Raw genomic sequence first — 13,838 nt, forward strand, 5'->3', positions numbered from 1 at the left:
GTCTGTGCGTTTTGAGCTTCTGTCCTAAGTGTGTTTTGATATGAGTTGCATCTCTGTCACCGCTTGGGGCAAACAATAAAGTTAATCTATTCTACTACATTCTATCTAACTGCAGATACACATTGTTGGGGGTCACGCTGCATTTTCCAAATTCAGCTGAGAGTTGGGACAAAATAAAAAGTGCTTCAAATATAAAGTACAACTTCCAACCAGCTTTGATTCTGAATTTTTTTCATCCTGGAGGAGGCCCTTGTATCTGGGCCCCCAAGTGACTCTCTGGCCCCCAGCTGGACCCCCTCCCTGCGCCGAATCTGCCAGACGGGCTGTCAGCAGACGATCCAAGCTGAGTGTCTTTAAGACCCAGCGGAGCTCGGCAGGGAAACCCCGCGGCTTTAGTTGTTTCTACTCTCCAGAGTGTCAGCTAGTTATTTGTGGGGAGGCGCTGTAGCCATTTCGCCACATGAAAGCCCGATGAGCTGAACGACCAACATCCGAGTTGTTCGCGGAGAAGAGAAATCAGCTTTGAGGAGCTCCGCGCGTACGCACACGTCCACCAACTCGCGCGCAAAGACGCACGGCGCACAGACACGCACACTTCCTCCTCGTCCTCCGTGGAAAAAAAAGAAGAGAGAGAGAGGAACAGAGAGAGAGAGACAGAGAGAGAGAGAGAGAGAGAGAGAGAGGGCGCACGAAACGCAAACTTCCAACTCTCCCATGTGGAAAGCAGAGGTTTGAAGATAAGGTGTATTTTTTCCTCTCCGGGGCTCCATTCCTCCCCCCTTCTCTCCCTCTCTTTCTCTCTCTCACAGCTTTTGCCCGGATATTTGTGTTTCTATGAGAGTCTTGCTCGGCGACAAGAGAAGTTTGGTTGTTTGCCTGGTCGGCTGAGGAGGAGGAGGAGAAGAGTCTGGTTAAAAGTAAGGGGGAAGATGGTCCACAACGCCGCTTGGAGAAGAAGCTTGCTGTGCGTCCTGGCGCTCAGTCTCGGCTTTGCGTCTCCGCCGTGCAAAGCTCGGATTTACACCAACCACTGGGCAGTCAGGATAGCCGGGGGACCCGAGGTGGCCGAGTGGATAGCGGAAAAATATGGCTATAGGAACATGGGACAGGTAGGTGGCTCATTGCTCCGGCTCAAAGTTGTCTCTTATTTATGTGTTTTCTTGTGTTTTGCCAACTCTTAAAAGTAGGACACGCCGTTGCGATGTATTATCCCTTCAGCAGTCGACAAACGACACGAAAGGTCTGAAGTCCAAACCTGAGCCCGTCTCAACTCTTCCTGCAGCTCTCTGACTCTCAGACAGAAGCTGCAGGGAACAAAGAAAGAAGAATAAGCGCAGGATGGCACAACAGGTGCCTCCTCGCCGTGTTTCCACGGATCGGTTTGCTGACCATCAGCCTCAGAGCTGCTGCACTCGGTGGTTCTGACACACCAGTGAGACAGTCGGGGCTGTTTGCTTTATGATCCTGGAAGGGACTTCTAAAGATCCTCAGTGAAGCAGATGCTTTCCTAACATTGTTTTGATAGTGAATGTGGATTTGACTCTAAAACATCCCCTCACACATCCTGGTTTGCACGGCAGCTTTACCTTATAACTGGAAAACATGGCATTTTGAGCGCTATATGGAGGAAAATAGGGGTTTCAGTGTTGCTCAGGATTGTTCCTGGACCAGCTGCTAACAGACGGAGCTGCTTACACTTAAGATGAATTCTTTAGTCGATGCTTCCATACATTTTATTATCAGCAAATTGTTTGGGTGAATCTGTTTTCCTTTTGTTTATGTGGAATAAAGCACCGCTAATAGACAAATGTCAAAATGAGTGTCATTAAAACAAACACTGAGCCAGGCTTTTAAAGTTAATCCAGCAAGCATATACATGCCTCCACAGTCCAAGGCCCTACAATATTCATTAGATCTGACACTTCTTCCAACAGCAGGTTGTCACTGCTTAGCGTGGTCTAAAATAAATCCTAACCACATCTGTTAAAATGTGTTCACAACCACAGTGAGGGGTGTAAGGTTTGTCTGTCTCTCTGCATATTGTGTCATTTTATTATTGAACTAAATTGTGCACATGTGAAGGAGGAGGAGTTTCTGTGGCCACTTGGAAATGTGTTTTGACAGAGTTTAAAGAGTAGTCATGTGCTCTTTGTGCACATTAGAAATACGCCTCACAAACGCAGACCCCACACATGCTCAAATACGACCGAAGTACGTGGGTAGTTCAAGCCTGCACTTGCCAGCATTCGACGTGAAGGCAGCATGGAACAGAGGGGGGCATTCTGACAGGTTGTTGTGGGGTAGCCTAGTCAACAGCTATTGAACCCCCCTCCCCTCCTTCTCCACCTTATCCAGCCTGCCCACCCACTATACTCCCCAGAGAGCAGGCCTTAATGGCCTCGTTTATCCCCTCTCTTTGACGGGAACTAATGTGTGGAGTCCTCTCACCCCCCCTCCCTCTTTCCATACCACCCCCCCATAGGAATTCCCCTGTGGAGTGCAATGTCGCCCCCAACCCCCACCGTTCGCCCTAATTTCCATCTCAATATGGAGCGTTCATTGGACTTTGACACCTCGTAGACAAGAGTTTTACTTCACTTCCTGGTTTTGGGGTCAGCTGAAAGCCGCTCCCATGGGAGCGATAACAGCACACTCTGGTTGCCTAATGTGAACTCTGACATCCCGTCATCAACCCTCCTCCCGTTCATGTCAGTGCACTGCTGATGTATATGGAGAATGAAATTAAACTTAATGAAGTGAGATGACAGAATGCAGTTTGATGATGCTCCCGATACAAGTGTTTTTAAAGTTATTTCAACTTACTCTGGCTATTAAAGATTGGAATGTTTGTGATATGTGATTTTGGGATCTGACTGCTAAATGAGAGAAGGATGAGAAATTTGTGAAGGGAAGCAAAGCATTTATAAAGAGACAAAGGGGGATGGGTAGAAAAAATGTGGCAGAGGGACAATATAGTCTTCTTGACGGGGTTGGAAAGAGGAGAACAGACAAAGATAACCACACACTGGGAGATGGAGGAAGGAGGGAGTGAAAGAAGGGACGATAGATGGACGGATGGATGAAAAGAGTTGGCATGGAGTGAGAGAGCACCTCGTTGGGGAATTCTGGGTAATCCTCTTAACCATGGAGCCCCCTTCCCAGACTAAGACACTGGCCCAAATTGAGTCTAAATCAGCTGACAAGGCCCCAGACGTGGATATCTGTTCAAATTGGTGTTTTGAAGAGATGGAGAGGACGTGGAGCTGCTGTGAGGGAGAGTCATAATCCTAAGCCAGACGTGGACAGGAGCTGGTGGCATCAGTAACAGTTTATGAGCTTATTTGTACAGTTTGTACTAATGTGTCAAAGGCATCATTGCAGTAGCGCTTTGGTATGGAACATTTGCAAAAATGCAGCATCTACAGTAACATGTAGCTGTGCTTCCACTAATGCTTCACTCATACTGATCATTTTTATCCAAACTGCTAAATCTCCTGCTCTGAAAACCGTCAGTATTTTATTCTCACACTTTTTGGTTCATTGATTAGCCTTTGGACACGGTTGCTGATTTTAATTGTCATTCTTGCCCAGTCGGTGTAAGGTATAGTGGGGTTAGGTGGGTGAAAGGTAGTGCAGATTGTTCTGAAAAGTGGATGAAGGTTGTAGAACACAACAACAGCAAAAGTCTCATCAGTTTTCTAACATCTGTCCACGTTTGCATTCAAATGCACATAAATGAAATAAATATTTTATCAGTATTGTCCTTGATGCCACGTAGCTGCAATAAGGCTGCAGCACAAGTTAGAAAACAGATATTTTGCAATTGCATTCACAATCCTTTTGAAACCTGAGATGTTTTTCTTTGCTAAGGTAGAATTTTGAAATGTTGGTGTGATCTCATCTTGTGTCATGCCCGTCGTAGTCCTGCATGAAAAGCGCTCATCTTAACCACCTTTTTTCAGGCAAAATCTCAAACTGTAGTTTGGTAGTTTGAGCCAGCTTTCTATGGGGAAAATAAATCTTATCACCTTTTGGCAGGTCTTAGTAGCATTCTGCATCAGATGACAGAGAAATTTATTTGCATCCACTGAAAGTTTGTTCAGCAAGACGTCAGTGAAACGTTGTTGTGCAAGTAGTTATACTCCAGAATTTGTTGGCAACACGAGTCCCAGTAAGCAGAGGTTATGCAGAGGTTGTGATTCACAAATTCCCGTTGACTGCGCCACCGGGCATAAAATGGGGGAGAAAACAAACATCAGAGAGATTTTGCACAACCTGCACTGAAGCTATGACAGTAGCAGTGCATGTGATTTTATCAGCACAATTTGTTTCTCGGTTTTTCGGCGAGTAAGTTGGGCAATGTGTGTGTATATACATGAGCTGAAAGCTGATCTAATGAGCTCTGTGTGGTGGATCTCAGCCACGGATCAGTGACGCATCACAGGACCCTTGGCAGCCATGACAGTTTGATCATCTGAGGGATTGTATGGTCTTTATCAATTATTAAAACTAATCACCGTCCAGCAGCTTGCCTTCTGTCTGTCATTGTCTGCCTGTGGTTCCTCTGTCCTCCTCCTCTCACTGTCACTCAAATGATTGTACATTTGTCTAACTCAGTCTGTGTTTTTGTGCCATTTTGCTATTTCTATAAGCTTTTCATTTAAACAAAATTACAAAAGGTTCATGTGTTGAAATAATTACGTGTTTTAAAATACTTTTCCACTTTAGTTATGGCCGTTTTCACTCACTACAGGACTTGTACAACCTGAAAAGGTGGATGTTTAGATTCTTATCCATTACACAACACTATTATGGAAGCACCTGATCAGTCCCAAATTCAATCTGCAGTACGACAACCAACACGCAGCCCTAAAGTCATAAAGAATAATAAAGATCTATCTTAAGCAACAAGAGGAACATGGAGTACTGCAGTAGTTGGTACAAACCTCACAGAGCTCTGATCTCACATAGACTCAGCTTGGGATTACATGAAGAGCCAGAGACAGCTTTGGCAAATTTTCCATGATTCTTCGAACAATCTACCTGTCAAGTACCTTGAAAAACTGTGCAAAGCAAGCATATCTGTAAGAATATTAATGCTGGAGCAGCTGTGATTTTTAGGGCATTATTTAAAAAAAAGGTTACGGAATGAAAATAAAATCTATGACTGTATGTGTGTTTTCAGATTGGAGATCTCAAAGACCATTATCACTTCTTCCATAGTCGGACTATCAAGAGGTCGACCTTGTCCAGCCGTGGTCGCCATAGTTTCATCTCCATGGAGCCCAAGGTAGGACGGTGGTATTGTTTGGTGAATTATAGGATAGAATCAAAGCAGTTTCAGTTTAACATATGGCCCATGTTCCAGTTTTTCCCAGATACATCATGGTGTTTTTTCAGGCAGAGTTTGCTCTGTTGTCATGGAGATGACTCTGTTGCAATCACATGACCTGAGTCAGCATCCTGATCATGTGACCAAACTTCCATTCTGGATGACGACTGAGCAAACTCCGACTGCTAACGAAGATTAAGAGATTCTGTAGAAAGCTCTGGTAAAAGTCAGTGGATCTTGGAATATGATGTTTTTATCGAACAGCATGACTGAGGTTAAAAATTGACTTTTATACTGAGAACAGTTTGCCAAAATTCTCGACATTTTTGGACGACTTTTCAGGCATTTCTGACCAAGGCTTTTCCTTGAACATTGCTCACTTCTTCACCGTGTGTGTTCATGCATCAATGCTGTGGACAGTGTGTGGACTCTGCTTTACACGCCAGCTCAGCTGACCCCACTGTTCTGTCCTCGTTCCTGCAGACAAGATCTGCACACAAATGGGGTATCGCAGGGACACACTGTTCATAAGGACAGGAACACTGCAGGAAAACCCCAATTTTCTTCTCATCTCATGCTGTAGTGATGAATCCTGTCCACATACAGCTGAATAATGCCATGGGGTGCATTCTGCTACTTTTCTAATCCACAAACGCATTAATTTCAGGTTTGATCGATAGGTTTACTTTGGATTCTATAAAGATAATTTTTCTTTGAAACAAAAAAAGTCAAAAACCTTGTTGGCGGCTTCTAAATACAGGATTGATTACACCTCGCAATCTAAATGTGTAGCACAAAACAACACACTGTTAACTCTGTGTTTTCCTGGTTTGCATTTGCTCACTATCACTGGCTGTTGGATGTGATTGAAAACACAATTTAATCAAAATCTATTGAAATTCAATTTTCTGTTGTAACCCATCAAGTGCACAGGGCCACTGAGTAGACAGAGTGGTGTACCAGAAAGAAGGACTAACCAGTTAATTGGATCTGTTTAATCAAAATTTCTGCAAAAGCTGGATTTCTTTTTCTGAGAATGCGGCTCACTTAAGTTAACAGAAAGCCTTGGCCTGTCAGCACAGCAGCTAATTCCCTCAAACTACACTGCTGTATGTGAAGTTAACCTGATTTTAGCCACAGATACCAGTCCTTAGTTGAACTGTCAAACAGTGAGTGGACCCACGGAAAATTTACTCCAGTGGTCATTTACTGTATTATACTATGATCAGAGTATTATGAAAACATAAAGTAGCTGACATGGTTTCTTCTTCGCTTCAGTTAGGTATAAAGTACAACCTTGCAAAGCATCTTAGTCAACTGAACAGTCTGTTTTGCTGTGATTTGGTTGAACTGGCCTTGCAAACAAACAAAAAAAACAGTTTGAAATATGGTAAACCTGTACTCTTGTCCTGTCAGTGCTCCACCAGTTCATCAACCCCTGACTGCATTATAAATGAAGCTTTAATCTCACAACACTCTGTGCTTTGTCAAAACACACGAGCCAAATTGCAAATCAAACTTGGTGGGTATTCAGTAGAAGCACATGGTGTATCCATTTTTCAAAAGACTTTCTTATACTAATGTTTTATTTAGATGTATGTGTAAAGAGTGCTGAAACGGATAGCTTCAAATGGGTCTCTGTGACAAGGCAGTGTGTGGAGATGACTCATTCTTGACATGTGAAAAACATTTGCTCCTTCCTTCACCTTTTGCATATTTCTGTCATCTTTGCGTCTGACTCAGACTTGCTGATGTCAGCCTGTTTGATGAAGCAGGCCACTTTATCAAACAGGCTCAGACTTGAACCCGGGAAAACAAGGCAAAGACACTTTTTGGAGATGTGGGGTTTTCACACAGCAGCAGGTGGATTCAGTATGCATGCATTAGTTTGAATCTGTGCACATGAATGCATGCTGACTGCAGAGGAATGGTAATGATGCGTCTGTGTGTTTTGAAAACGAGGATAAAATGGGAAGACGAGAACAGAAAGAAAAGACAGCGCCTGTCACCTTCTGTTATTCACTGATCTTGTTGTCCTCCGGCTCGTTGTTTCTTTTCAATTTCCTTTTGTCTCTGTCTGTTTTTTTTTTTTCGGTCCACTCAGCTTGTTTTGTCCACCTGCTGTCCTTACCTGTCATCCCTTTTCTTCTCGTCTCCTTGGACTCCCTCTTCTGCTTTCTTCTCTCATTGTAGCTTTCAGCATACTCATCTCCCTCCCTCTGTCTTTGGTTCTCGTGCCCTCTTGGGCCTGACACTGTGCCATAGTAGAGGAACGTTTGTGTCCTGGTGCCAGCTGGCTGAGAGACTGAGAGATTTCAGAAGACTAGATCAGAGAGAAGAGGTTAAACGGAAGAAAGGAGAAAATGAGCTATTACAACGGAAGGAGGGTGAAGGGAAGAGGGGAAAGATGGATTAGAGAAACCAAATCAAGAAAAAAGTGGAGTGGAGAGACATGGAGCTGTCAGTGTTGCTGTACCGTAATCTGCGGACCTGTCTGTGGGTTCGGGATCAACATGACGGCCAGTTTGGCAGCGGCGCAGCCTGGCATGCTGCTAATGATGTTTTGCAATCAGGTTTTGTAATAATGGCAGCCATGTGTGTTTTGTGTGTGAGTGAGTCAGAGGGGTGTAGCGATGCCATGAATGGCGCACCCTGCCATCCACAGTGCTCACTGGCACGCACGTTACCATGGTGATGCAGCACAGCACAGATCACCGCTTTATGGCACCCGCCTAACTGCGCTGTCACTTGCCTGTCAGGTCAAAGACGAGTTCCTTTTCCAGGCTGATGAAAGGTCATTTGCGCATGTAGAATATGCATCTTCATTTTGACCGTTCGCTTTGGTGCATTTCCTGTAAATGCGGCAACTGTGGCTCTGTGGGTTGCGGTAATTTTTGCAGCATTCTGCACCGACATTGCTATGGGGAAACAAGGAGAAGCGTGCAAAACAGGGATGATTGTTTTTCAATTATTAATTTAGTACTTTTATTCTCGATTAAATGACTAATTGTTTTGTTGTAAAATTTCAGAAAATCCCAAAGCCCAAGATGATGTTTTGAAAATAATTCAGTTTCATGTCAAAGACATTTTTTTTAAAAGTCAAAAAAGAGAAAGTATTTACATTTTAGAAACTGGAATCTGAATATTGAGACTTTTTTCCTAAGAAATGACACAAAAAAATTAATCCATCATTTGTTACAGGTCTAGTGCAAAACTAGGTGTATTTGGACACGTCTCATGGATCTGTTCAAATAAATATGATTTTTATTCTTGATGGTTTACATCCTCTGAAACACTTTACAAGTCTGACACTTTTTGTTTATGTGTCACAATGTAGAAGGCTGTTGATTCAGCTGCACCGTGTATTTTTCATGGTATAATGCTTTCCCTTAATGATAGTCTTTAGGTGCAACTTATTGCACTGCATAACTACTCAAATAAGTCGGAATAATTTTATATTTTTATATTACTTAAAGCTAGTTATGTATTACCCTTTTTGCTTTCTTAAATTGTAATTTAAGATCATGGTAGGTGGAAGATAATGCCCATTTCCGAGTTTATTGCTAGTGAAACACACATCACATGACCTTTTAAGTTTTGTGATGGTTTTATCTTACTATATGTAAAGCTCAGGGTTTTTAATTTCCAGTCAATTTTTTTTTTGTGTCTTGAAACAGGCCGACAGTGTTGACCAGTGCCACAGATTAATTTGTCGTAGTTGCAGCTGGATTCTCTCATTAGTGGACACATCTGTTTTACAAGTCTTGCATCAACTGGTCCCATGCTTAGCAGCAGAAGTTTTCTCTCTCGGCTGGTTGTGGAGAGTGGAGTCCACAGGAACGCCGCCAGCTTCCTGAGCTACATTGTCTTGCAGGGTGGTCCAGTTGCGTCCATCCTTTCTGCCTCCTCTTCTGTCGGAATTACCTGCCTGTCTGTTCTACTGAAGTTCAGATAAATACAGTTATTCATTAAAGTAAAATGACCTGTGTTCATCTTCACAATAGCAACAGCATTTGGACTTTCAAGTGTCCATTGCAGACAGTTCGGCTGTTATCAAACTTCGCCTCACACGTTTTAAAAAAAAAGAAGGCGATGTGGATGGATATGTCGGCTGATTAAGTCAGACAGCAAGTTGTCCCAGATGTAGATCCCTAATGCATTTAGCAATAATGACTTTTCCAGGCAGATACTTTGTGTTTACTTTCGGCTCTGAGACAAGCATACGTAACGCCTCATAAAAATCAGGCTTATTTGGAAAGCTGTAGGGGGCTCTCTGGGTGGAGTGCAGAATTAGCATGACCCACAGTCACTTTAGCCGCATTAATAGGAAATACGCCAAGCAAGCTAAACGAATTTCTCCTTTAAAGGTCCAGTTGGTGTGTAGGATTTAGTGACATCTAGCGGTGAGCTTGCAGATTTCCTCTTACCTCATCTTCCACTTCCACGTTTGCAGAAGAGCGTTGGGTTGCTACTAAAACTTTGAAAATTGCAAAAGACTCCTCTAGAGCCAGTCTTTGGTTTGTCAATTCTGGCTTATGCAGCAGCATGGCAGCGCAGCGTGGGAAAGGACCTGCTAGCTCCGTAGATATATAATCGAAAGTAACGTCAACATAATTCTTATTCTCAGGTGGTTATATACTCATGAAAACAGAATTATGAATATCCAATTTCTTTTATGCTAACACGTCCTCCTGAATTTGACACACTGGACCTTTAATTTGTGTGAAAATCTTTTTGTGTAATAGTCTTGTCATACACACATATATGACGGTAGCTTTTATACATGTATGGATAGCGAAGGCCCAAATTCATTTTGTATTTAAAGTAATGGGGCAAGTGCAACTTTACAAGATCATAAATTTCCATTTGAAGTTAGTGTTTAATCTCAGTCAATTAATCTGAGAAACGCCAAATGATAAAATATGCAGTGGTGCCAGTGAAATCTAAAGCAGCACTCGGTCTGCACCTTGCACTGCTATGCTGACATGTGCCCATGACTCATTCATACTGGGAGTTCCAAGAGCGTTTAGACAGCCGCAGATTTTTTTTTGTTGTTGTTGTTGTAGCTCTGCACTTTAGTTTTTGGTGTGAAATGAGTTCAAGTAAACTTAGTCTGCTTTCTCTGAAATCTATTTCCAGCAATTTCAAGTTTACTGTAAACAGCAATTACAGTACTACAGTGGTTGTTTCTGCTTTTATAATTCCCGTTTGAAGTCTGCAGAGATTAGTAGAGAAAAAACAACTGCTGAACGTCATCGTGGCTGTCTGTTCGTGGCGTTCTGCTACAGGAGCGTGGTGTTTCCAGCCGGTTTCACTTAGCGAGACTCTTGTTTCCTTCAAATCCTTTATCCTGACATGTGCAGGAAAACTGAGGGCCAGGTGTGGTTTGCAGCTGAATTCTCGCTGGGATACACTAACATGCAAATGACTGTGACAACAAAATGAAATGTCGATGTTTTTGTGATGTTTATGAGTCGCAGGCTTCTCGAAGTCATGGCGCATTAGGAAAGTATTTTACCACCTTGTAAAGCCGCTTGAATAAAGTCAAATGAGCTCAAATTCATTTACTAAACAGCTGAAGTCCGCTTAATATTTATCCCTTTTGGCTCACTGAATTTTTTGATCACCCAAGTGTCTTCAGAGCTTGCTGTGTTCATAAATATGTGGAAGACAAGGACACTCATAGCATCACAGAGCCTACACAGACGGAGCTTGTGCACCTGTCAGGACCTCAGGGATAATTTGCATGCCAGGTACTAAGAGACTACACACAGTCCCAGGTACAGACTTCCATTACATCGGGATGCTTGTGTGACATTTTGTGCGAGACTCCTGGATCTGTTTTTGCATTGAATTTGTTTAACAGATGAACCATTAAAGAGTCGACGCCCTGAGACGAGCACCTACAGCTGGCCAGCACAGCACCACGGCTCGCACCGTCTCTGAGAAGTTGTTCGACTCAGCGCCGAGTCTCTGAAATGCACTTATGTTCCAGAACTGGCTTCTCGTCTCATCAGTCCAAAGGTTGCTGTGGGGATTCTGCTCACTAGCCTTTGGCCTTTTTTTTTTCTTTAAATACCCTTGCCTTTTTTTTTTCCTTGCCTGCAGCTCAAACATCGTCACACAAACAGCAGTGAAAGTGGATCAATTTGTTCCCATTTGTTCTATTGAAGTGAACTCTTCCCCAGTTTCCCCTGGTTACTGACCCAGCCAGCAAGAGCCACCTGCAAACCCTTAAACAGAGAGCGAATGAGCGAGAGAGGGAGGGAGGAAGGGGGTTGGAATGGGAATGTGAGAGAAAGACAGGCCATCTGAGAGAGAAATGGGCATCTGCCGAGAAGAAGACCAAAAACGCAGTGAAGTAGAGACAGCGAGAAGGAAGCAGATGAGGGAGAGAGATGAAAAAAGTAAGAGTGAGATAGCGGAGGGAGTTGGAGAGAAGGGGAGAAAAGGAGGGCGATAGCGAGGTTCAGGTGCTAACAGATCATTCTTCTGCTCCACCAAGCTGGAGTTGGCTGAATGGAGTAGAAGGTCATGCCTCAGAGCCGGCCAGCGAATTGGCACTAAAACGACGACAGTGATACATGGGCAAGTTTAAGAGGGAATATTGTCTTTGTTTGGGAAGGGACTGGAAGATGTGACACAGCTGATGTGGATCACTGCAGGCTGTTGTCAGTGAGGGATTTTCAGCAGGCACAGAAAAAGAACAGCAGAGCTTTAGAAAAACTGTTGGATACCAATATTTGCCTCAAATCATCCTACGAAAAGCGTAGTTTTTAAAATAGAATCCACGTAAAGACACCAGCAGTGTGAAGATGAAAACCAGGGAACCACTTTTAGACATATGTTGCTGAAGTTACATATTTAACATCACATGAAACAGTAAAACATGTGCGTGTTACATCCATTCTACTGTAGTGTACTTAGCAGATATTTGAGGTATGTCATAATGTACTATAGCGAGACAGTGATTCCTGTATGATCATTAGACTGTGGTGAAACTGCTCTCTGGAACAGTTCTGTGTTTCCAGGAAAATCAATAAAAGTAAATTATCAACCCCTTTCCAAGTGTAAATGCTGAGTTGTTTTATATATAAATACCAGCAGTGCTGTTTAGACATCTTGATGTTAATGTCAACATCCCGCACATCCCCACTGAAACCTCTGGACTTATTTACTTGGCCTTCGTACTCATTTTGATGCTGTTGGTCACAGTTGGCTTGAATAATTTTCATTTGGCTTCAACGGTGTTTTTCCTCCTCTTTATCCTCTCAACATTCTTAAACAGAAAACCCCAAGTTGTGAATAATGTGAGGAGTGAAAATGAGGACATTGATGATCAGTTAGAGATCTTTCCAGGACTACATGTATTAGCTAGATTATTTTCATCTGCTGATTATTTTCTCCATTAATCGATTAGTCGTTTGAACTGTAAAATGTCAGAAAATGGTGAAAATAGTTGGTCAGTGTTTTCCAAAGCCCACGGTGAAAATCTCAAGCATCTTCTTTTGTTCACGAACCAAAGAAATTTAGTGTACTGTTGTAGAGGAGGAAAGAATCCAGAAAATATTCAAATTTAAGGAGCTGGAGTCAGAGAATTTAATTTTTTTCCCCTTAAAATCATTACTCAAACCAATTACTCACTTGGGGAATAATTTAGTAGACAACTTTAAAATTAATGAATTAATTGTTGCAGCTCTAATTGCAACTTTGCAAATTAAATGCTTTTGAAAACTATGTTCTCTTATTATAATGAAGTTAAAGAGAGTTTTTAGCCTGTAAACCTAAAGTGAGAAACATTGTTTTGGCTGAACATTTCATTTTTCAAAAAGTGTGACTAAACCAAAGGAAGGCACAGATTGCAAACCAGCCTCATCTGGTCTCAACTCTGTCAGGTAGATGAATGCGTCAGCGTTTCAGCAGAAACAATGCATCAGAAATGCTTTGAGTCTTTTATTCACTACACTGTCCGTATGTAGGATGGGAAGTATATAGCTGCAATAATACCTTGATTGATCCTCAGTCTTGTCTTTCTTTAGGGAGCGTGGAGGTCATCGTCAGCACCAGGCTGAAGAGTTAAGGGTTCTTGCTCTTCTAACTGTCAGGGTGTCTTGCTCAAAGGCACTACAGTCACGTGAATGTAGCATGTAGATACATTAACCCATTTCTATCAAAATGAACAGAAATCCTTGCTTCTATATGGTAAAAACCCATTTTATTGTGCTTTGCATGTTTTAAAAACTTGGACTTAAAAGCTGCAAGAATAAGAAGATGTTTGCTCCTGCCATTCCTCAAGCCCCACCTCATCTAGTTAGCCTCCCAGCTTTGCAAGCCAGTCAATTGTGTTCAGTTGGCAAGCAGGAAGGGAGGAACCAGTAGTTGTCCAGCTAGAAATTTGCATAATCCTGCCCCATCGCTACTTCCAGGTGAGTTATACAGAATGAGCAGCGGCCTCTAAGCCCACCAGGTTAGTAAACTTTCTTAAGCTGCTTTTGATAACTGTAAA

At 42.7% G+C, this 13,838-nt stretch overlaps 1 protein-coding gene across 3 annotated transcripts in view; it reads left to right on the plus strand.

Annotated features, from left to right (window-relative positions):
• Window positions 1-426: 426 nt before the first annotated feature.
• Window positions 427-13,838, plus strand: part of pcsk5b (proprotein convertase subtilisin/kexin type 5b) — a 92,821-nt gene continuing 79,409 nt past the window's right edge. The window contains exons 1-2 of one of the 3 annotated variants that reach the window (XM_035953831.2): window positions 427-1,109; window positions 5,186-5,290. In XM_035953831.2, coding sequence (XP_035809724.2) covers window positions 930-1,109; window positions 5,186-5,290 — 285 coding nt within the window. In that variant the 5' untranslated portion in view covers window positions 427-929. The remainder of the gene's footprint in view (window positions 1,110-5,185; window positions 5,291-13,838) is intronic. The other 2 variants (XM_023282391.3, XM_023282390.3) reach the window with 2 other exon arrangements.

This window comes from Amphiprion ocellaris, chromosome 6 (assembly GCF_022539595.1).
Source record: "Amphiprion ocellaris isolate individual 3 ecotype Okinawa chromosome 6, ASM2253959v1, whole genome shotgun sequence".
NCBI lineage: Eukaryota > Metazoa > Chordata > Actinopteri > Pomacentridae > Amphiprion > Amphiprion ocellaris.